This window comes from Eucyclogobius newberryi, unplaced genomic scaffold (assembly GCF_026437365.1).
Source record: "Eucyclogobius newberryi isolate DKJ021-1_F unplaced genomic scaffold, fEucNew1.0.hap1 SCAF_14, whole genome shotgun sequence".
In the NCBI taxonomy this organism is placed as follows: domain Eukaryota; kingdom Metazoa; phylum Chordata; class Actinopteri; order Gobiiformes; family Gobiidae; genus Eucyclogobius; species Eucyclogobius newberryi.
The window spans coordinates 19,884,357-19,906,469 of NW_027315768.1; the positions used below are offsets into that span (position 1 = coordinate 19,884,357).

The 22,113-nt window shown below is 41.6% G+C and overlaps 6 protein-coding genes across 17 annotated transcripts in view; 4 read left to right on the top strand and 2 right to left on the bottom strand.

The window, feature by feature from the left end:
* mycbp2 (MYC binding protein 2) overlaps positions 1-7,367 on the top strand; it is a 48,074-nt gene extending 40,707 nt beyond the window's left edge. For all 12 annotated transcript variants that reach the window (XM_072444822.1, XM_072444824.1, XM_072444827.1 and 9 more), the window contains 10 exons: positions 2,260-2,361; positions 2,435-2,563; positions 3,802-3,934; positions 4,506-4,609; positions 4,700-4,888; positions 5,227-5,334; positions 5,445-5,654; positions 5,737-5,844; positions 5,926-6,091; positions 6,172-7,367. In XM_072444822.1, the coding sequence (XP_072300923.1) occupies positions 2,260-2,361; positions 2,435-2,563; positions 3,802-3,934; positions 4,506-4,609; positions 4,700-4,888; positions 5,227-5,334; positions 5,445-5,654; positions 5,737-5,844; positions 5,926-6,091; positions 6,172-6,287 (1,365 nt within the window). In that variant the 3' untranslated portion in view covers positions 6,288-7,367. The remainder of the gene's footprint in view (positions 1-2,259; positions 2,362-2,434; positions 2,564-3,801; positions 3,935-4,505; positions 4,610-4,699; positions 4,889-5,226; positions 5,335-5,444; positions 5,655-5,736; positions 5,845-5,925; positions 6,092-6,171) is intronic.
* Positions 7,368-8,180: 813 nt separating this feature from the next.
* On the top strand, positions 8,181-11,004 carry fbxl3a (F-box and leucine-rich repeat protein 3a). The gene is made up of 5 exons (XM_072444821.1): positions 8,181-8,435; positions 8,722-9,103; positions 9,490-9,612; positions 9,980-10,151; positions 10,307-11,004. The coding sequence occupies exons 2-5, from the start codon at positions 8,723-8,725 to the stop codon at positions 10,945-10,947; spliced, it is 1,317 nt and encodes a 438-aa protein (XP_072300922.1). The 5' UTR covers positions 8,181-8,435; position 8,722; the 3' UTR covers positions 10,948-11,004.
* Positions 11,005-11,990: 986 nt separating this feature from the next.
* On the bottom strand, positions 11,991-13,921 carry cln5 (CLN5 intracellular trafficking protein). Its single transcript, XM_072444838.1, has 4 exons — positions 13,722-13,921; positions 12,981-13,155; positions 12,680-12,905; positions 11,991-12,594 (listed from the first exon to the last, which is right to left on the bottom strand). Exons 1-4 carry the CDS (start codon positions 13,823-13,825, stop codon positions 12,107-12,109), a joined length of 993 nt encoding a protein of 330 aa, XP_072300939.1. The 5' UTR covers positions 13,826-13,921; the 3' UTR covers positions 11,991-12,106.
* A 51-nt stretch (positions 13,922-13,972) lies between these two features.
* LOC140359722 (glutamine amidotransferase-like class 1 domain-containing protein 3, mitochondrial) lies at positions 13,973-16,716 on the top strand. Its single transcript, XM_072444839.1, has 4 exons — positions 13,973-14,211; positions 15,531-15,702; positions 15,781-15,979; positions 16,291-16,716. Exons 1-4 carry the CDS (start codon positions 13,990-13,992, stop codon positions 16,484-16,486), a joined length of 789 nt encoding a protein of 262 aa, XP_072300940.1. The 5' UTR covers positions 13,973-13,989; the 3' UTR covers positions 16,487-16,716.
* Positions 16,717-16,802: 86 nt separating this feature from the next.
* acod1 (aconitate decarboxylase 1) lies at positions 16,803-19,291 on the bottom strand. Its single transcript, XM_072444836.1, has 4 exons — positions 19,100-19,291; positions 18,867-18,956; positions 18,592-18,791; positions 16,803-17,746 (listed from the first exon to the last, which is right to left on the bottom strand). The coding sequence occupies exons 1-4, from the start codon at positions 19,175-19,177 to the stop codon at positions 16,819-16,821; spliced, it is 1,296 nt and encodes a 431-aa protein (XP_072300937.1). The 5' UTR covers positions 19,178-19,291; the 3' UTR covers positions 16,803-16,818.
* A 964-nt stretch (positions 19,292-20,255) lies between these two features.
* On the top strand, positions 20,256-21,682 carry kctd12.1 (potassium channel tetramerisation domain containing 12.1). Its single transcript, XM_072444837.1, has one exon. The coding sequence runs from the start codon at positions 20,291-20,293 to the stop codon at positions 21,155-21,157; it is 867 nt and encodes a 288-aa protein (XP_072300938.1). The 5' UTR covers positions 20,256-20,290; the 3' UTR covers positions 21,158-21,682.
* Positions 21,683-22,113: the final 431 nt, after the last annotated feature.

The following is a 22,113-nucleotide window of genomic DNA, read 5'->3' on the forward strand; positions in this document are numbered from 1 at the left end:
TTTGGAGAATATCATCTACACAAGCGGGGCATTAAAACTTATCCATATTTTGATTCTAAGTGCTACGGTCTCTGTGTGGCGGACCCGCAAATATATGTCAGAAATGGGAAAACAGCGAAATCTCTAAAATGACCACATTTTTACGCTTCACACTTTAACGAACTCCTCCTAGGCCGATTGCCCGATCAAGCTCATATTTGGGGAAAATCATCTACACAAACGGGGCATCAAAAGTTATCCATATTTTGATTTTAAGTGGTACGGTCTCTTTGCCGTGGAGCTGCAAATATACTGTCACAAATGGGGAAAACGCCAAATCCTTGAAATGTTCACATTTACGCTTCACACTTTAACAAACTCCTCCGTGGGCAATAGCTCGATCAAGCTTTACTTTGGGAAATATCATCTACACAAGCGCGGCATCAAAAGTTATCCATATTTTTATTCCAAGTGCTACGGTCTCTGTGCGGCGGAGCAGCAAATTTGACTGACACTTGTGTTGATTTGCACTGGATTGGCCATGTCCAATGTGTCGCCGTCTGACAAGTTCTTTTTTTATTCAACACACAATAAGGGCGCCATCTTTATCAAGTCGAAAGTGCAGAGTCGGAAGGCCGGCGGCCCGCGAGGGCCGTTGGATGCCGCTTGCGGCTTTAATTATTATTATTTTTCTTGTTCTTCATCGCTTTGAACTCTAATTTGACCCCCTGAACATGCTCAAAAACTCACCAAACTTTGCCCAAAATTCAGAATCGGCGAAAAATTTTGTTTTTTCTGGGCCATTTTTTTTTCCGTTAACAAATGGCGCGACAGCGCCACCGACAAAAGTCAAAATACATTGCGCCTATGGGAGACGCCCCGAGGTCAACTTTGGCGTAGAGCTACGAAATTCGGAACACACATTCCTCTCGTGAGGACAAAAAAAAAATATTATTGTGGCCACGCCCCCAGATTTACCCTATGGCCGCCATCTTCCTTTGAAAATGAAAACACGCTGTGTTAGCCATTTTGTTCACGTCAAACTTTGACGAACTCCTCCTAGGGCGTTTTGCCCACCGACTTCAAAATTGGCGTACGTCCTCTGGACAAGTGGGGCATCTTAAGTTATCCAATTTTTGAGATACCTTTTACAGTCTGTGTGCGGCGCAGCCGCAAAGTTGGACAACTTATTTTGGAATATTGCAGATCTAAAAATTGCTCCCATTTGATCAAAACCAGTCCGATTAGGACCAAATTTGAATCAGTTGTTAAACTTTCTAGTTTGGACCAGTTAATGATGACAAAATTGAAATGGCCGCGATAGCGCCCCCTACAGAGTGACCTTTAAATTAACATTGAAGGTCAAAAATTAGTTTTACCAAAATTGTCTAAACTTTACCCAAAATTCTATTTTGCCGTCCCGATCACAAAAGCCAATCAGACAAATGCCTTAATTTTTACGGCGTAGTCGTAGCGATGACAGAAACATCCCATGTTATCCCTATGGGAAAACCACAAAATCTCTCAAATTACCACATTTTTATGTTTCACACTTTAACGAACTCCTCCTAGTGTGTTTTGCCCACCAACCTCAAAATCGGTGTACGTCCCCTAGACAAGTGGGGCATCTAAAGTTATCCAAATTTTAAGGATAATTTTTACGGTCTCTGTGCGACGGAGCCGCAAACGTTTCCCAGAATTCTGACTATTTGGCCTTCAGAGTAGCCTATAAACAATAGTTTTTCCAAATGACATGATATTTTGCACAAAATTCTAATTTGCCATCCTGATCATACAAGTATGAGAGCCAAAGTCATATTTTGTACGGCGTAACCGTAGCGATGACAGAAACATCCCATGTTATCCTTATGAGAAAATCGTAGAATCGCTCAAATCACCACATTTTTACGCTTCACACTTTAACGAACTCCTCCTAGGGCGATTGTCCGATCAAACTCATATTTGGGGAAAATCATCTACACAAGCGGGGCATCAAAACTTATCCATATTTATATTCTAAGTGCTACGGTCTCTGTGCGGCGGACCCGCACATTTGACCGACATTTGTGTTCATTTCCACTGGATTGGCCATGTCCAATGTGTCGCCGTCTGTCAAGTTCTTTTTTAATTCAACACACAATAAGGGCGCCATCTTTATCAAGTCGAAAGCGCAGAGTCGGAAGGCCGGCGGCCGGCGAGGGCCGTTGGATGCCGCTTGCGGTTTTAATTGTTATTGTTATTGTTATTGTTATTAGTATACTTTTTTTTTTCCCTCCACAGCTTTGGCTCGCCTTGGCTTCCCTTTGTGTTTTGGACCAGGATCATGTAGACAGGTTGTCCTCTGGCCGGTGGATGGGCAAAGATGGTCAACAAAAACAGATGGTAGTAACAGTCAAAACCTTCAAGTTCTAACATATTTTTTTTAAGTTAAATTTTTATCTGTTGTATTTCACAGCCCATGTGTGACAACCACGATGATGGCGAGACGGCAGCAATCATTCTGTGCAACATTTGTGGCAACCTCTGTACTGATTGCGACAGATTCCTCCACTTGCATCGGCGCACACGCTCTCACCAAAGACAGGTTAGTGAATGTACTTCAAAAAATAAATAATTAAATGTACTGCCTGACAAAAAAATGTCACCCCAGAAAAAAAATAGTCTTATGGTATAATATTTTGTTGGACCGTAGTTTCTGCTTCTTAGATGTTTTCTTGATGCCAATGATTTGACCCTTCTCAAACGCACGCACATCTTCTCCATGAACACGGGATTCGTCTTTCCACATGGTTGTTTCAGAAAGGAGAAGGCCGTCACTGCATCAGCTGGGTTTAAATACCATGTTGCAGCTAACCCTACCCGTTTGCTCCACGTGGCTTTTTTTAGTCAGGCAGTGTATGTAGGTGACAAAAAGAAAAGAAAGGTTGTAGAGTTCCTTCGTTATAGTTAGGCAAGACACTTACTACGTACATTGCCTTGTATGAATGTGGTGTGAGAGAGGGCTGATGTTGTAGATTTTCAGCCTCTCTTCTGTCAGCTGTGGTTACAGTAGTAGCTTACCACCACTGCGTGTGGGGTGAATGAATAACGATCCCCGTAGCAGTACCAGGGTTTCTCCAGGCGGCCGTGCGTGGTGAGCGGGCTGTGCAATATCGTCAGTCAAACCCGCTCCAGTATTTTAGATCTTCAGTTCCTCACTTTGCTCTTTAGGTGCACGCTCAATCTCAAATATTCCACAGCAGTTCTGCTCAGATTATGGAAAAATGTCCAACCTTAGCGCCTCATGACTGTGTCTCGTGTTGGTCAACACCTTTCACCCTTTTCACAATAGTGCGCATGTATCCAGTGCCCGGGCTCATTATGCAGCAACGTTGTGTTCACCAACTCATAAAAAAAGTTATCTGTTCTTTTCTCTGTATCTACCTCTGTATCTACCTGTGTTGCATCAATGAAATTTCCCCATGTGGGACAATAAAGGATTATCTTATCTTATCTTAACTTATCTTATCTTAAATGACCTAGAAGAGGGCCGAGATGGGTTCAACAATAGCTTTCTACACAAAGTGCGCAAAGGGGCTGTAATTGACCATGATGAAGTTACAGACAGTCATAGACAGGCTAGTCAATATCCCTTCTTCTTTAAGGCTCATCAATTAATTACCTCACAGTGTTTATATAGTTTTTTTTTCTTCTGTAGCTTTAATGACATTTGTTCCAATGGCCCAAACTACTAAAGCCCTTACATTTGTGTATTGGTTTTCTCTCTCCATCATCTCATCTATCCTCATTAAAAAGTATCCTTTTAATGTTTGTTGCTCATAGGTTTTTAAGGAGGAAGAGGAGGCTATAAAGGTGGATCTCCATGAAGGCTGTGGAAGAACCAAACTTTTCTGGCTTATGGCTTTGGCTGATTCGAAGACTATGAAGGCCATGGTGGAGTTTAGAGAGCACACAGGTAAATACTGGACAGTGTTTGAAAGTAACTAAATACATGTACCGGAAATGCATATTCAGATGACTGATTTTAAGTAACTGTAGTCAGGTACAGGTACAGACTTTATTTAATAGTAATCAGTATACATTTACTTTTCTAAGATAAGTAACTCTATACAAAATAATTACGGCACTACGCGCAATGTTGGGTTCAAACTGCACAGAATTTGTAACATAGAAAATGAAAATACAACTTTCATGGTGCTGGTGTTATGGGACATTTTTTCCCCTAAATGCGAAACAAACGGTGCAACATAAAATTATTTTCATTCTAGATCAAATTTTTTCACGATAATATATTGCAATACATTGTGAAAGTATTCTAAGTATTCAATACTCTGATTTGTCCATGTTACAAAATTAATTTTAATGCAGGTATTAAGCAATCTGTAACTAAATACATTTTGAAAGTATTGTACTGAAAATGTATTCATGTTTTTGGGATCAACTGTGGATATGTTCAGTGCTTACATATAACAATTAGACATTTAACTGAACAGATCATAAGTGCAAGCCTATTCTGTCACTTGTAGGTAAACCAGCCTCCAGCAGCTCAGACGCCTGCCGCTTCTGTGGTACCAGGAATGGAACTGAGCTCTCGTCTGTGGGAAGTGTTTGTTCAGACCCCGACTGCCAGGTATTTCAGTTACAAAACAATATAATGGTACAATGGTAAAAAGGTGTAATGACAACTAATTTGTTTGTAATATTCCCCTAACTTTTCTAGGAGTATGCCAAACTTGCTTGCAGTAAGACGCATCCTTGTGGGCACCCGTGTGGTGGAGTCAAGAATGAAGACAGCTGTTTACCTTGTCTGCATGGCTGTGACAAAAACACTGGCTGTCTGAAACAAGATGCAGACGACATGTGTATGATCTGCTTTACCGAAGCCCTTTCAGCTGCCCCTGCAATACAGGTAGAAACCAGACTTTATTGAATTGTGTACTTGTTCTACATAGAAGTTTAATATGCGGCGGCACGGTGACTGACAGGGTTCTTGACTGATGGTAACGTAGTTCCGGGTTCAATCCTCTGTGTAGAGTTAACATGTTAGTCCTGGAGGCTGGGTAGGTTTCCTCCGGGAACTCTAGTTTCCCCATCAACCCAAAACATGCAGAATAGTTCAAATCCTCCAGCTAAGGTAGTCCTGACTAAGCCTAGCTCAAGATGTGGAGATGACCCACTGGTCCTGACCGGCCGTCCCAGTGGCATTGAATGATATGTACCTAACCTTCATTATTATTATTTTTACAGCTGGATTGCACTCATGTATTCCACCTTCAGTGCACTCGTCGTGTTCTCGAAAATCGCTGGCTTGGGCCTCGTATTACATTTGGTTTTATGCAGTGTCCCATTTGCAAGGTAAGTTTATTTTTTATTTGCTATAAAGATCTTAAAAATATTTACCGGTATGTAATTTCTTTATCCACGTTAGTTTGTCTAAATGTTGTTGTGTTTTGTCGTGTCTCTAGAACAAAATCAACCACTCTGTGCTCAAGGATCTGCTGGATCCCATTAAGGAGCTTTATGAGGATGTGAGGAGGAAGGCTTTGATGAGGCTGGAGTATGAGGGGCTACACAAGAGTGAGGCAATAACTACTCCCGGCGCACGCTTCCACAGTGACCCTGCAGGATTTGCCATGAACAGATATGCATATTATGTCTGCTTCAAATGCAAGAAGGTTCTCCATCCTTTTATTATATCAATTATATTATATTGGTAGTGTGTGTGAGTGTGTGAGTTCATAGTATTATTTTTACCAGGCCTATTTTGGAGGAGAGGCACGCTGTGATGCTGAAGCTGGACAGGGAGATGACTACGACCCCAGTGAACTCATCTGTGGAGCCTGTTCAGATGTGTCTAGGGCTCAGGTGGGCAATTTACTCGGCATGTCTCAATAGTTTACAAAAATTACCATTCTTATTTAGAGTTTATTTTTATGTACTTTATAGATGTGCTCTAAGCATGGCACAGATTTCCTGGAGTATAAATGCCGGTACTGCTGCTCTGTGGCAGTTTTCTTCTGCTTTGGTACCACACACTTCTGCAATGCCTGTCATGACGACTTCCAGAGGATGACCAGCATCCCCAAAGAGGAGCTGCCTCATTGTCCTGCAGGTGCGTAGCTGCTCTTTGAATGGTTACACATTTACAACATTACCAACGTGTACTCACAAATACTTTGTTTTCTGTCATAGGGCCCAAAGGCAAGCAGTTGGAGGGAACAGAGTGCCCATTGCATGTGGTACACCCACCTACAGGGGAGGAGTTTGCTTTGGGCTGTGGTGTGTGTAGAAATGCTCACACTTTTTAAAACCTGAACTGTAGAAGCAGTTCTCTACTGTGATTTGGCTGCTGTTGAGGCTCAGCCGAGAAGCTTGGCCTTGGTCAAGTTTCCTGGACGTTGGACCAGGTCTCTGCTCTCAGCCAGGCGTCTTCAGGTCTGCATCAGTTACATGTACTCTGCCATAAATAAGAGTGGTGGTTACCTGATTAAATGCAGAACAGGAACTTAAAAAAGGAAAAAAGAAAATAACTTGTGACGTGTTTGCATGCGGCCGGTGTATCCCCTCGGCTTCTTTAGACGTTGCACACCTCCTGATCACTGAAGTGTAACTACAAGATTTAACAACGAGTATAGAATACGTTTGGATCAGTGTGGGATTAAAAAAAGGAACAGGCCGCATTTCCAGCTTCCTATAAATTTAAAATATTGTTATATGTAAACTTTTCGTATATCTTGTACAGTTCCACTGTCAAGTGCATCATGGGTTGACCGATAAAAAATATTTGGTGAAAAAGACTGTTAAAATGTTATGTTTTAGGAGGAAAATAGTGTATGATTTATCTAATCTTGTATATAATGATATTATTCAAAATAGCTGTATTACAAAGTTGCTACTCTCCACTTCAGTTTTGTTTGATATTCTGGATTATGTTTGGAGCCAGAACTTTTATTGAAGTGCAATACTGGGTGTGCCTCCTATTTTGCAGCTGTTAAACCTATGGAATGTATGTTGATAAAGCCACTGTACATTTTTATACAGTCAGTATCTCCTAAATGTCAGCTCTCTTCCATTGTCCATGAGAAGTAGAAACCTGGAAACTACAGTACATACATCTTGTTTGCAACCCTTGGTGAAATAAAATAAAATATAAAATGAAACACTCAGGAGGAGACTGACAGTTGAGTGGGGAGAAAGGGCCCGTCTTGACACCAAATTGTGCACCCATCTTTTTTCCAAGCAGGAGGCAGGGAGGGTTGGGGTCATTGAAACAGAGTGTAGAGAATAAGAGCTGCTGTTAAATAAAAGCTTATTACACGTGAATCTGCTCTGTAATATTTGTTGTGGATGGAGATGAATGGTAATAAACCAGGTTCTCTGTTTCCCAATGCTTATTGCTGTGTCTTTCTTAATTAGGCAATGGCCTTCACTGCAAAAGTATTCTTGCTTTAAATATACACGATGTAACCGTTCTGCTGGTTTCCATGGAGATGTTTTGCCAGAATGTTCTGCAGTATGTCATTCAACCCATCTATCTGCGATTTATTCAATTACATGAATTTTATGGCTAAACAAAATGCCTAGAAATACCAGATAAGTTCAATCTACATACGGTTATTCAAATGATAACTGCATGTTATTGTTTCATAAATCAATATATATTATTTTTAAGACAAAGTGTATATGACTGTTAAGGCTAATGCCACTAAAACGTAATTACATTTAAAAATGTTGCAACATATTTTACCTATTCTTTCCTAGATTGGGCTGTCTGGTTAAGTTTATAATTTTACTTCCTGTTTGAACTTTGGAAGCCATAATGTTACCTAGCAACCAAACTGTAAACTAGGGCCAAACGGGTCTAATTTCACACGATTGATATTACTAGGACCAAAAACTGAAAGCGCAATATTATATTGTGTATTAGGATGGACTATTTTGAGAATTTGATGGATGACTCGGCTTCTGTCTGTGATTTTAAACTTTTATTTTTAAAATATTTTTGCCAAACTGTCACTTGACTAGTGTGAAATTATGACAACTATTGCCACAGCAACAAAAAAGGTAATGAGTAAAACATGCACCGTAGGATTGTTTTTGTCACAGTGATTTATCAAATACATAGACAATTTTTTCCCAACAGCCATTTCAGATAGCGTTTCCCACAATGCACCGCGCCACTCACCACAACAACACTTCGCCATTTCATCTGTCAGGGGGGGCCAGTCCACCACCAGCTCTCACCTAAGAACTAGGTCAAGCTAATCACCGGATTCTTTCTGAAAACGTCTCCCGCTTTTCTCTGTCGCGAAGAAGTGCCGGGTTCGTGCTCTAATGCGTGGCGTCTGGTTCACACGGATGAGTTTATCCAGCGTGGGCCCGGACAGGAACGTCTACTTTTCTGTTTCGGATTCTCGTGCTAATAGCTACTGAGCTAGCTGACTGTAAACATCCAGGTGCGATAGAGCGGTGCTTCTCAGATGGGTTTGGTGTCAGGTGGACGTTTTACTTTTGTGTTGCTGCTGTTTTCGTTATTTATTTATGTATTTTATTTATTTATGTATTTTATTTATGTAATATTTGATGTGTTTTAGAGTCTGTATAGTCACAATTAGTCGATTAATTATTGCAGCCATAGTACTCGGTATATCAGCTGAAACCACCACTGTAATTATCACAATTAGGGAAAAATATGTTTAGTTCTTTTGCCCCTGCTTTTAATATTTTTTGTCTGTTTGTTAGGATGAAGCGGATGAAAGAAAATGAGGAGGACAGTAACGAGTCCTCCATTGCAAATGCAAACCCATCTGAACCATGTAAAAGGGTCCGGCCAGAGGACAGCGACGAGACTGTGGCAGAGAGTGGTGCCCTGGACTGTGAGTGGGCCCTGCTGCCTCAGGAGCTGCTGCTGCACATCTTTCAGTACCTTCCCCTCCTGGACCGGGCCTATGCATCTCAAGTGTGCCGTGTGTGGAACCAGGCTTTCCACATGCCTGAGCTGTGGAGGTGCTTCGAGTTTGAGCTCAACCAACCAGCTAGCTCCTACCTCAAGGCCACACATCCAGATCTCATCAAGCAAATCATAAAAAGACACTCTAATCACCTACAATATGTCAGCTTCAAGGTGGGAATGAGTCAACAAAGTTGGGCTGTGCGATGTGGTGATAGAAACTGAGTTGTTATCCCATTCATGTGACGATTTGCTGTTATGGTAAAATCGCAATATCGTAATTTACTAATCTCTTGAATGCAGCTCAATGCTCAAACAAAACACAGATTTTCCCCACGCACACTTCCTATTGGTCTACCTCTGCAACGCTTTGAGTGAGTGACAGAATGATTTAACATATTGCAACGAAGTGTGATCATTCAGAAGAAGAAATTGTCTTTACTTACCTCTTCAAGGCAATATACAGATACAAAGTTCACATGAATCGCGATCTGGCTTCAACATCATAACCCCCTCCGTCTCCTGAGTGCAGTGTGTGTAATACTGTTTACTCTTGTCAGGTGGACAGCAGCACAGAGTCGGCAGAGGCAGCGTGTGACATCCTTTCACAGCTGGTGAACTGCTCTCTTAAGACGTTGGGACTCATCTCTACTGCAAGGCCCAGCTTTATGGAAGTCTCAAAGGTAAACTTGCAACAGACCAGGTTTATTTGTTTGTTATTGTTGTTGTTTGACCTCCGCTTAAGCTATCTGACATGTGTGAGAACTCTGACAGGAGTTCTCACACATGGACAAGGGAAAGCGATATGACATGTACCAGAGACATATTGTTTATTTGTCTTTAAGATGATTACAAGAGCCTTGAAACGTTCACATTACCAGGCCTTGGTTACACCCTCTGCACAATAACCATAAGACTGCTTCGATTATAGAGACACACTGAGAGATACAGTACACTACTTGCTGGTGCAGTTGTTTTACACAAGTTCACAGTGAAATGGTTATTACATATTATACTTTGTTAAATGAATTAATTGGACCTTTTTCACAGTCTCATTTCATCTCGGCTCTTACTGTGGTGTTCGTCAACTCCAAATCATTATCCTCACTGAAGATCGATGACACGCCTGTAGACGACCCATCTCTAAAAGTGCTTGTGGCAAACAACAGTAATACTCTGAAACTTCTCAAAATGAGCAGCTGTCCTCATGTCTCCCCAGCAGGTACTTGATTTTTGTTGTAACCATTATTTACACAAGTAACTTTTCTGTTATGACAATACAATACAATACTAATAATCTACATTTCAAAGAGGCCTAAAGTAAAGCTCTTCACATGACGAGCTCTACGTGTGTATTCATGTTGTGCTTTGTGGCAGGGATCCTGTGCGTAGCTGACCAGTGTCATGGCTTAAGAGAGCTGGCCCTGAACTACCACCTCTTGAGTGACGAGCTCCTGCTGGCTTTATCCTCTGAGAAACACGTTCATCTGGAACATCTCCGTATTGATGTTGTGAGCGATAATCCTGGACAACATTTCCACACCATCAAAAAGAGCAGCTGGGATGCTATGATGCGGCACTCTCCTAAATTTAACCTGGTCATGTACTTCTTCCTCTATGAAGAGGAATTCAGCCCTTTCTTTAATGAGGAAATTCCTGTCACACATCTTTACTTTGGTCGCTCTGTAAGTAAGGCGGTGTTGGGTCGTGTGGGCCTTCACTGCCCCCGTCTGGTGGAGCTGGTTGTGTGCGCCAATGGCCTGCGTCCTCTGGATGAAGAGCTCATCCGTATTGCCAAGCACTGCACCCAGCTGTCCGCAATCGGCCTGGGGGAGTGCGAGGTCTCCTGCAGCGCCTTCGTGGAGTTTGTGAAGATGTGCGGCCGGCGGCTCTCACAGCTGTCCATCATGGAGGAGGTGCTGATCCCAGATCACAAATACTCCCCCGATGAGATCCACTGGGAGGTCTCAAAACATCTAGGGCGAGTCTGGTTTCCAGACATGATGCCAATCTGGTGAAAGGGACAGTGTGTCAAGTGTTGTTGTCCATGGCTGAGTCTCCATGTTTGCATTAAATGCACCATAGCTTTAGTTTTTGTCAAAGCTCATGTCTTAACATCCACTAGATTCTGTTAAAGATTTGGAAAATCAAATGAGAGAAACAAGATGTTTTTCCTTATGTAAAGTATGTATGTAATGTATTATAAACAAATATATAAATGTATTAATTTCTGTATTTCACCATCTGTAAGGGATTCAACCTTTCTTTAACAGTGGCTCTTGTCATTTATAAACAGTTATCCTTTTATTAGATTTTTCATAACTGTTTCACTATAAATCAAAAGTAATTTATTGATGAAAAACTTATTTTGTAAATTGCTTTGCCTAATAGTTGTACCATAAATTGCTATAATTATTTGTAAGCAGTGCAGGTCAGTGTTTGCGAATTTGGCTTTTGCACCTTTACTCTGTATTTTTATTTGTTTTAACATTTAGTTTGACCAGAATCCTGGAGAATAAACTAATCACGATACAATGATCATGATTTTAATTTTGAATTCATCCATTTGCTAAATATTTTTTTAAATGTGAAAGCTCTACATAAGAAATAGACCTCAATAGTGACAACATAAACTAAAACAGAGGCAGTTAAATACTTAAACATTGTCTGATTATCGTCACTCTCTGATTTTTTTGTCATAAAGAACTTGATACATTCACACTGATGGTTGTTGTACTTGTGTTTTTAAACCTGGTTGTCTGCTTATATTCATGAAATTGTGTTAATTCTGATGATGTAGTGCATTTACAATTTTAGTTTATGGCATTTCTTAAGCTATTCTACGGGTTGTGAATTTTGAAAGCGAATCGATACTTAAACTGTACTCTTCATCTCTGTTTTTAAATGTATCACATTTAGAGGAAAAGCTATCAATATCATTGCGTTTGAGATGTTTTATATCATAATTTAACCAGTAAACTAGTGTTCAGTACACTTTGTGCACTGCTTTTCTGGTCAGAAAATAATAGGTTTGGACATATGATTCAATACTGGTAATAAATAAATGAAATACATTTAATTTAACATTTTCATCAGTAACATGTACATTTGAACATTAGTTACAAAAATCAAAAGCAGAGTCTATAAAATGGCTGTGGGGAAATTTCCCATCAAATCTCATGGTAATGGCACTTCCTCATATGTAATCCCTATGTAAGGAGATTTCATTGGCAAATACCAATATTCAAAGTTGTAGTAAAGGTAAAAACTTTTGTTCAATACAACTTTTTCATAGGCTTCCAACAGACTCAAAACTATGTCAACAAAGGACTGATGAGACCTGAACGTGTTGTAAAATTTCCTAATGTCCATTGCTAGATTTCCCAAAGCAGGCTGGTCAAAGATGGCACTATCATTTCCCAGGTATCTTGGTTCTCCACTGTACAGGTAGATCTTAGTGTAGTTCGTTTGTGTGCGACTGGATAGTTTGGCTCCCAGTTCAGTCAGTTTCCTGTATGTGCGATGAACAAACTGGGAGCAGTCATAGGACTCAAACCAAACTGTGGCATTGGGGTTGGGGTCCGAGAGCACGGTCCAGGTCTCATAGTAAATACCAGTCCTGTTGTCCTCCTGCACCCACTGGGCCAGGTCATTGAATTGGTTTCCTGGTGAAAGTCAATATAAAGAACATAAGTAATAATAAAAGGTAAAAAATGTCTTGTACATGTTTTTATTTGTTAAACATCTCACCTGAGATTTCACTTATTTTCTCCAAGGTGCCATTTTGAGACCAGTGTAAGTCATCTATGCCTTCAAAGAAGCAAGCAGCTCCTTGATTGCACCAGAATGGCACTCTGACTTTGGGTCTGAGGTGAGGAAAGGTGCAGTTTCCCAGCTGAAACAGTTCATACCACTCCATGGTGAAATTAGTCCTCATCTCAGAGCTACTGAAACCAATGGCATCATGCATAATATGCTGCAAAGAAAACAAACACAGTACTGACTTATGTGGACTCTTCAGCCATTAATTGGGGTGTGGTTATGCTCTTACCACTTTTCCAAGAAGATCTCCATATTTGAACTCCCAAACAGGAGTTTGTAGTCGATACACTGAGATGACATCACTTTCTCTCATGTAGGGGATCCGTCCATCAGGATCCCCTGTGGGACAGAAGGGGTACACGGCCTGGCAGTAGGGGTCCACATCAGGCCGATGGTCAAACCTCCTGTGGGCGACATCACAGAGGAGCACTTGGGCATACACATACCTGTACACAGAGGTGAGCTCTGACACCTCTTATTGGCCCTAACTGTCACTGACATTGCTTTTTTTTTTTTACTTCACGTTTAGAAATAATGGATGCCATTTAGAAGCTGAAAAACACCACCACCAGTCTATGACCCTCAACATACATTTTGGGACCCTCCTGGGCCTGGCCTATAACTTTGATTGAATAAGTGGATTTTTTTTTTCATGACAAAAGAGTAAAGTATAGACAATCATGCAAAAATAATAATCAAACAAACTAATTCTCGGACCACAAATTGCTAATTTTAACCTAATAATTATTCCTATGCTGTAGGGTCATCTGCTGTCACGTGGATGCACAAGATTTTTCCTAATATAAAGATTATTTTATAATAAAAATACAAACAAAAATGTGATTGATTCCCAGAATCAGAACCTTTAAACATTCAGCTCTTTTCCCACAGTCGGTGAAATAATGTGTAGAGATAGTTGTGGACTGTCAGTGTCACATGATGATGTTTACAGTCAGAAAAGTCCACTCACTTGTAAGGAACAGGCCACTTCTGCTGTCGCTGTTCACGGCCTCTGAACTCAGCGCAAATACCTAGGCACAGAAAGGAAAGAAACCAAACTAGATAGTGCGTCATCTTAAGTCTTGAAAGTAGCAAAAATAGACGAGTTTAGGTCGAGATCGTCTCCATTGGCCCGCACTTCCTCACGATGGTCACATGAGTGTCAGGAGCGGACACAAGAGGGCGCTCAACGTGAATGTCCCGCACAGTAGAAGAAGAGCGTCCTCTGACACGCCCCCATGTCGGCCCCTCCCCTCCCGTGGGTGTCCGCCATGCTTCTGCTGCGCCACTGTGGAAGTCTGTTCACACCGAGGACCATCGCAGCCTTAAACCGAGGTTTTTACTCCGCAGACATGTCCAAGCGCGTGGCTGTGGTGCTCGCGGGCTGCGGGGTTTATGATGGCAGTGAAATACACGAGGCCTCGGCGGTCCTGGTGCATCTGAGCCGCGGAGGGGCAAGTGTGAGTTAAACACAAGTACATGCGTGTACACAAGAGAAGGACATGCATGTAGTCACGGAATAAGATCATCCTTTATTGTCCACACATGGGGAAATTTCATTGTTGCAACGCAAGTAGATACAGAGACTGACTACTAGAATACTGACTACCTGCAGCTTTAGATTATATTTTGTGACTTACTCGTATACATGCCTCAATCAGATTACAGAGTTTAGAGACTTTGAATAGTGTCACATTAAAACTGGGGTCCCCAACACTTTTTCCTTTCATAAGTATTAGAAAATGTTGTTTTTACCCCAGAAAGCAAAACTCTGACAAATCAGACGCCACATGCTGTTTTATTTTAATTATCAAACACTATCTTTTCAAACTTTGTGATGAGAGCTGACTAGACTTTTAGGGATGTCACCCCAAAAAGCTGATCTAAAACTGCCCAAGGGGTAAAAATTAAGAAATAATAGATGCACGTCAACTCTAATGATGAGCCAAAGGATTTGTGAGAGTAAGGAATGAGTTAGAAAGGTTTAAGTATCTACTTCCATATTTCAGTTAGAAAATGTCACCCCATCTTTAAGTTGAACTGAACTAATTATTTTATTACATGAAAAGATTAGTTTGCAACTTGTATGACTAAAGATAATGTAATTCTAGTGGTTTGCTGAAAACAATGGAATTCAATTTAATATATTACAACACACAGATTTTGACATGTTTCGTTATAAACACTAATGGGCTCCTCCCCTCAGTGGGACCTAATAACATCAGCTGCAGAGGGACAAAAGGTGGAAATCAGAACTTGAGCTACACCCATGGATCTATTATTATTATTATTATTATCATTATCATTTTTTTAAATTATTATTATTATAACACCTGGTACAAAGCAGCTCCTGATAAGATTGATTCATCTTGTGCACTGTCCCTGTCTCAAATAAATATAACAAACTAACACGGTAACTGTTTCAAATCAAAATGCTTTTGTTGTGCACTATGTAACATTCTGGTAAAGGGTTTGTCTCCATGGAGATGTTATTGCTTTGCCTAGAATGTTCCACACTATGGCAAACTTCTCTCTCTTGCATTTATTCAAGGACAAGTGTTTCTTACTGTGCACCTCTCCACAGATCTGACCTGCAACTTGGTCTGGCGGCGTCTCCCGCTTGTCTCCATGGAGACATACGTTTATTGCCATACTGTGGAACATTCCAGACAAGGCAAAAGCATCTCTATAGAGAAAAGTGTGTTGTGAGCCTCTACCAGAAAAAGTTACATAGTGCATCTTTAAAGTAAACAAGAGTTAAATTTGCAATCCTTTACAGGTGAATATGTTTGCGCCCAACATTGACCAGATGCATGTGATAAATCACCTCAAAGGAGAACCATCACAGGAGAGCAGAAACGTGTTGGTGGAGAGTGCCAGGTTGGCGCGTGGAAACATCCAGGACCTGTCCAAACTGAGTGTCAAAGATCACGACGCCATCATATTCCCAGGTTAAGCCCACCTAATGTGCCCGTTTACCTACATTTTCAGCTGTGTTGTTGGCTATAATAAGGGCCGTATCTGCTTAGGGGGTTTTGGTGCGGCCAAGAATCTGTGCACATGGGCTGTGCAGGGGAAAGACTGCACAGTGAACCCGGAGGTCCAGGCCGCGCTGCAGGCGTTTCACACTGAAGGAAAACCCATCGGCCTCTGCTGCATCTCCCCTGTGCTCGCTGCCAAAGTGTTCCCAGGGTGTGAAGTTACCGTTGGCATTGAAAACAGTGAAAAGTATGTCTATTTTTGCTTGCATAAGGTCTATCTTTGGAGTGTACCGATAACGATGTCAGTCCAACAGAAATGTGAAGTATCAGTAAAATGAATCACAAACGTGCAGAAATATCACCTCCTACTCTTATTTGAAAGTTTACAACATATTTTCCATTGTATAAAAAATATATATATACTTTTTTTTACTATGAACTCATTATGACTTTAAAATGATATTCACAATATTATCTACACTGATATATTTCCCACATCTATCTGCGGTTATTCATTTTAGCACGGTTCTGATATAGTGTTTTTCAATATTTGTGTAGGTATCCAAACACCACTGGTACAGCAGCTGCCATTAACCAGCTGCGATGCACGCACGTGAGTAAGAGTGTCAGTGACAGCCATGTGGACGAGAAGAACAAGCTGGTCACCACCTGCGCCTTCATGTGTGACGCGCCCATTCACGAGGTCTTTGATGGCATCGGTTCTATGGTGGAGGATGTGCTAAAACTGGCTTGATTTTTGTTCCGTTTTTGGACTTATTTGAGGTAGATTCATTTCTAAACCACTTAGCAACGTGTTACCATATGATTACAACTTCTGAAAATGCACATCAGACACAAATGATCCTTTTGAATCAAATAAAAGAATATTTATTTACAGATGATCAAATTAACTGAACACTGATTGTCCCAGTAAATGTGGAAACTTTGTATGACAATCATGTAAATAAATGGCATTAACATCTATGTAATTGTGAAATTTATTTTTTAAACAATACACAGCATTCATAGACATTTTACATCAAAGTTGTTACAAATTGTGAGAGCAACAGTTAGATATTTAGGCAACTAGGTAAGATTTGCCATTTTCAAATACGAAATTAGTGAAGCACAGTCTTTTTCATCCTCAATGTTTTCGATCACATCAATAATGCCATGAACTCCCTCTGAAGTCAACACTGTAGCTGCATTAGACTTGAACTTCTGTATCAAGTCCTCCTGACTCAATGGCCTCCTCCAGTGGCCATAAAAAGTATCGCACGCTGCCGCATAACGGTGTCCATCATTTGTTTCCAATTGAACCTCACTATACATATTTTCAAAGCTTGGTTTGTTGTCTGCTGGTGTCTCAATTTTAACTTTGGACAGCAATTCCTTCAGAGCTTTTCGATTAATTTGCATCTTGCTAAAAGAATCAACGGTGATTTCGTTATCCAACAGGGCCGAGCAGGCGTTGAACTGAAATGAGTGCCTGGCTTGATGCTGTGATGTGGGTAAAGCACAGTTGATATACTTGGATGAGGGGACTCTGAGTGTTATGCTACTTATCTCGCTGGGCTCAAAACTTTGACGCGTCTCCATCTTTGCTCTTGCTGCTAGTGCTGCATCTGCAACCCAGTGCATTCCCAAATGTGCTGGAATCCTCTTGAAAGCGACGTCCTGCTTATCGAGGGTCCAGTCAAACCCACCATCAGCACAGTCGGGCATCGCACTTGGATTATAGTCTTTGTAGTAGATCCCAAATCCAGAGTCCATGTCTAGAATAGCCGGATTTCCTTTCAGTCCCAGTTGAACCAGCTGTGCCGCCTCTAAGCCTCTCCGTGTGGCATTGCCTATGTGGAGAGGCTTGGTTTGGGTGGCAGTGTTGGCTAAGGGAGCACCTGCTGAGGATGCAGCCACCGCCAAAGCATGACTGCACTGCAAAGCGGACAAACCCAGGAGTTTCGCTGATGCTGCTGCACTGCCCATCACCCCTACCACACTGGGAGGGTGAAATCTATAGAAACAAAAAACAATACACCGATAACATATTATAACGTATATTTGAAATATTGTGCCCTGTTTACATACATTTTCTCTATAGAGGACCTATAATAAACAAGCTTGCAGATAATGACAATGAGATGCCTTTAAAGGAGACATGTTTATTCCCCCATGTACCGGTACTTATTGTAAAACAGCTTAGTTTAAGAAATGGGTGACTTCCTGTTCAAACCTGCAGAACTTCTTGGTGACATTTGGCGAATTGTCATGTACATGTCACTCAGTTTTCATTTTTCCAATAATTACAACTAGGTACAGAGATGTGGGCGGGGATAGAGGGTAGGTGAAAACAAGTATTTTCTGAGCACTTGAGCCTCAGTGGCAGGACTTAGACATGACTCAATCCAAATACAACTCTGAGTAAAGGGCGGCAGGAGCTCAGTTGTTAGAGCACTCGTCCACCACTCGTGAAAGTGGTGGTCAGGGGAGTGGATGGTGCAGACTGGCAGCCTCGCTTCTATCAGTCTGCCTCAGGGCAGCTGTGGTTACAATAGTAGCTTCTCACCACTGAGTATGGGATGAAAGAATAATGACTATCGCTTTAAGAAGCTTCAACAGCCTGTAAAGCACACTACAAGTGTTAGACATTATCATTAAACTAATGATGAGGAAGCGCTGTTTAACAAGGTTAAAAGCTCCTTAAAGTGAATTTGCTTAATATATCCCCCTTTTACAATGATATTTCCTATCTGTAGATCACTGTGCCAAAGCCATTTCAATATTTAAATTGTACTTGACAGTAGGAACTCTCAAAGAAGAAATGGGCTGCAGTTAGTTTACACTGCTGAATGTTTTTACCTTTCAGGGATGTTGTGCGCTTCTCTGGAAAACCTTAGGAGTCTGCCCTGCACTTCGATGCCCACATTAAAGGCCAGGAGCAGTTCCAGCCCTGAGGGTTTTCGAGGCATGACCTCTGCTAGTGCCAGAAGAGCAGGTAACACGGCTCCAGAGGGGTGAGTCGCAGGATGCCAAGTGTCATCAAAGTCCATGGAGTGGACCTATTAGCAGACCAGTGGTGCTAATTAGAGTGTGTCAATGATAAATAGGCGTCACACGTATCACAGAACACCTACTGCAATTCCATTGACAAAGGCAGCATAATTAGGTGGGAGACTTATTTCTGACTTTCCCCAAATGCTGCTCTTCTCTTTAGAATTGAATGACTGCAATTAGAGAGACAAAAGAAAAGCTCGCAATTAGCTGTATACACAAGTGTGGTGCCACTACACAGACTACACACATACATAAAAACGAACTTAAAAATGATTTATATATTAGCAGACATGTCTATTGTCCTACATTGTACCTGGCTGTAGGTGAGCGCTTTGTTGAAGACAGCTGTCCTAGATCCAATGAGCCCGACACCCAGAGTGTCCAGCATCATCCTTTTGCTCCTCTTAATCACACCATCTGTTAACTGGGTGCTGTTAAGAGCGTGGATGGCCCCAGCAAAGCTCTCTGTAATGCCCTGTAAAGGTGAAATGAGGCAAGTCAGCCCAAAATATTAAGCACGTCTCAATTAGACAACATGAGTAAACAATAGTAGTCTTACCTTGCGCAGCATCGTTCTTGACTGAAGAGGATAGGACGGGCTATGATCTTTTATAGGCCCATGTAACCTGGAGGATGGTCCAGCCAAATTTCCCCCAAAATGCCATAAAGAGAACTTGGTACTTTCATAATGACTCGTCTCACTGCCTTTTTGCTTTTACTTATAGGATATTTCTTTTTAAACCAAATGTATACAATGATTTCATGTGCATCCTGAGTTACACATTTTAGAGTGAATATGTTCTAGTAGCCCTTTTTAGAAAGAAAACAAACAAAACAAAACCTTAAAAGCTCAACCTCAGAAACATATCATAGACATAATTGACAATTCCAGTCTTTCACAATCGTCCCAACCATTGAAAAGGGAAGTGTGAGTCCTAATGTCTTGACAAAAAGACTAAATTGGAGCATTTAGGATTTTTTAAGGCATTTCCTGGATGATGCAAAACAACCTCTCATTACCTTGAATATTAATTAGAATCTTACATTATATACATTAGAAAATAATCATAACTCGTCTGTTTAGTTAAATGTACACAGCTGTGTGGTAGGATTTTGGATCATCAGATTAGGATTGGATTCACATCTAATATTGCGATGTTGTCACTGATAACTATTTAATATTGTGTAATAATAAAGAGTTTGTGTTTTGGAGTCACTGGCACATGGCACATCACTCTTGACATGTTTTATCATCATATGTGTTCGTGCTTCAATCACTTGGACTCTCGTGAATGAAAACAACACAGACTTTGTAAGTAAGTGGACATTAATGTGGACATTGGGGGACGTAGTATTGTTTTGGCTGCAGGTGTCACGGTGCCATCAGTGCTCTGGACTGCGCACGCGCACTGGCACATGTGGCGCGCACGAGCCTCATAAACAAGCCGCTGCCAGGGCTGCGTCTCACTCTGATCCCGCTCCAGTGCGTGAAGGTGCAGGGACCATGGCACTGGCAGATACGGAGCGCGGCGTGTCCCTCTGCGGAGACCCCGGCTCCCCCTTCGCGGAGATCATCGAGCTGAACGTCGGGGGCCAGGTGTACGTGACCAGGCACAAAACTCTGATCGCGGTGCCGGACTCACTGCTCTGGAACATGTTCAGCAAGAAGTCGCCCAAAGACTTGGCACGCGACAGCAAAGGGCGCTTCTTCTTGGACAGAGACGGCTTCTTGTTCCGCTACATCCTCGACTATCTGCGGGATCTCAACTTGGTGCTGCCGGACTATTTCCCCGAGAAGAGTCGACTGCAGCGGGAGGCGGACTTTTTCCAGCTGCAGGAGCTCGCGAAGCGCCTACGACCCCAGATGAGTAAAGACAACTCCGTCAGTGAAGAGATCAGTCAGAGCGATACTGAGGAAGGTGCGCAGCAGTGCGGCTCCTCCGGGGCCATGGAGACGTTACGCACCGTGTCTGCGACAGGGGCGATGCGCTCCCCGTCTCTGGACTCCAGGAGGTCGGGCTACATCACGATAGGATACCGCGGGTCTTACACCATCGGGAGAGACATCCAAACCGACGCCAAATTCAGGCGAGTGGCGCGCATTACCGTCTGCGGGAAGACGTCCCTCGCCAAAGAAGTGTTTGGGGAAACGCTTAACGAGAGCAGAGACCCCGACCGACCACCGGAGAGATACACATCCCGCTACTATCTGAAATATAATTTTCTTGAACAGGCGTTTGACAAGCTGACAGAGACGGGCTTCCACATGGTGGCCTGCAGCTCCACCGGCACCTGCGCCTACACCAGCAACGACCCCAACGAGGACAAAATCTGGACCAGTTACACTGAATACGTTTTCTGTCGGGAATAGCCGTTTATTTATGCCCAGATGTAAATAAAACATTTCACAATTTAGATAATGTTTTTGAAAGGTAGCCTATTGTTTTGGCTATAGTGAGACTGATTTCTAATTCCCAGTAGGCTCTTTAATGTTCTTTTGTTATCTTTATTGATCTAGACTCTAAGTCTTGATCCAAACTATTGTACACATCGTCTTTAGGTCTGCATGTCGAACTATTGACAAATTGTCCTCAATGAATCCAACAACCACCGTGTCATTGTAATATGCTTCATTACATTGGATAAACTTTGTATTAGCAGGTTGAAATCTGTAAGTAGCCTATATGTACATTCATAGTATATGTTCAACCTGTTGAGATGAAATAAACTTTTATTGTGATTCTAAAAAGCTGCATTATTTAATTTTAATTTAGTCCTTCAGCATCTTCCTGTGTTCACGGCTCCTGCATCATGCCTTCTTTGACACGTAAATATTACACAAGGTGGTGTTTTTGCCAGTCTATTTTGTCATACCAATTAACCGTGTGAATTTAAATAGTGCAGCTGTGCACACATGATGTCATTATCATATCAAGTGTAATAATGAAAGGGCCAGCTGCACACAAATAGGAGGGTGACTGTGCCAGCTACAGCACATGAATGGAGAGTCAGCAAGTGCAAGATTGTCACAATGGGGCAATGCCTAAAAACATGGCGACATCTATGAGGATCGGACAACTTTTATGAACAATGCAGCAAGGTAAATTTGGGAGCGTTTTTGTTTCAGTGAGGTTTTATTTCTATGACGAAACTATGAGAGTTTCTTTCAAGAATGAATTATCACACTAACAGACTACTATAAGTATATCATATTAATACACAGGCTGTAGATATGTTGATTATTTTAAACTAGAATCCAAGCACTACACATAACTCTGACCAAGTGAACTTTTGTTGATTTGTATTCTGAGCAGGGTTCGGAAAACT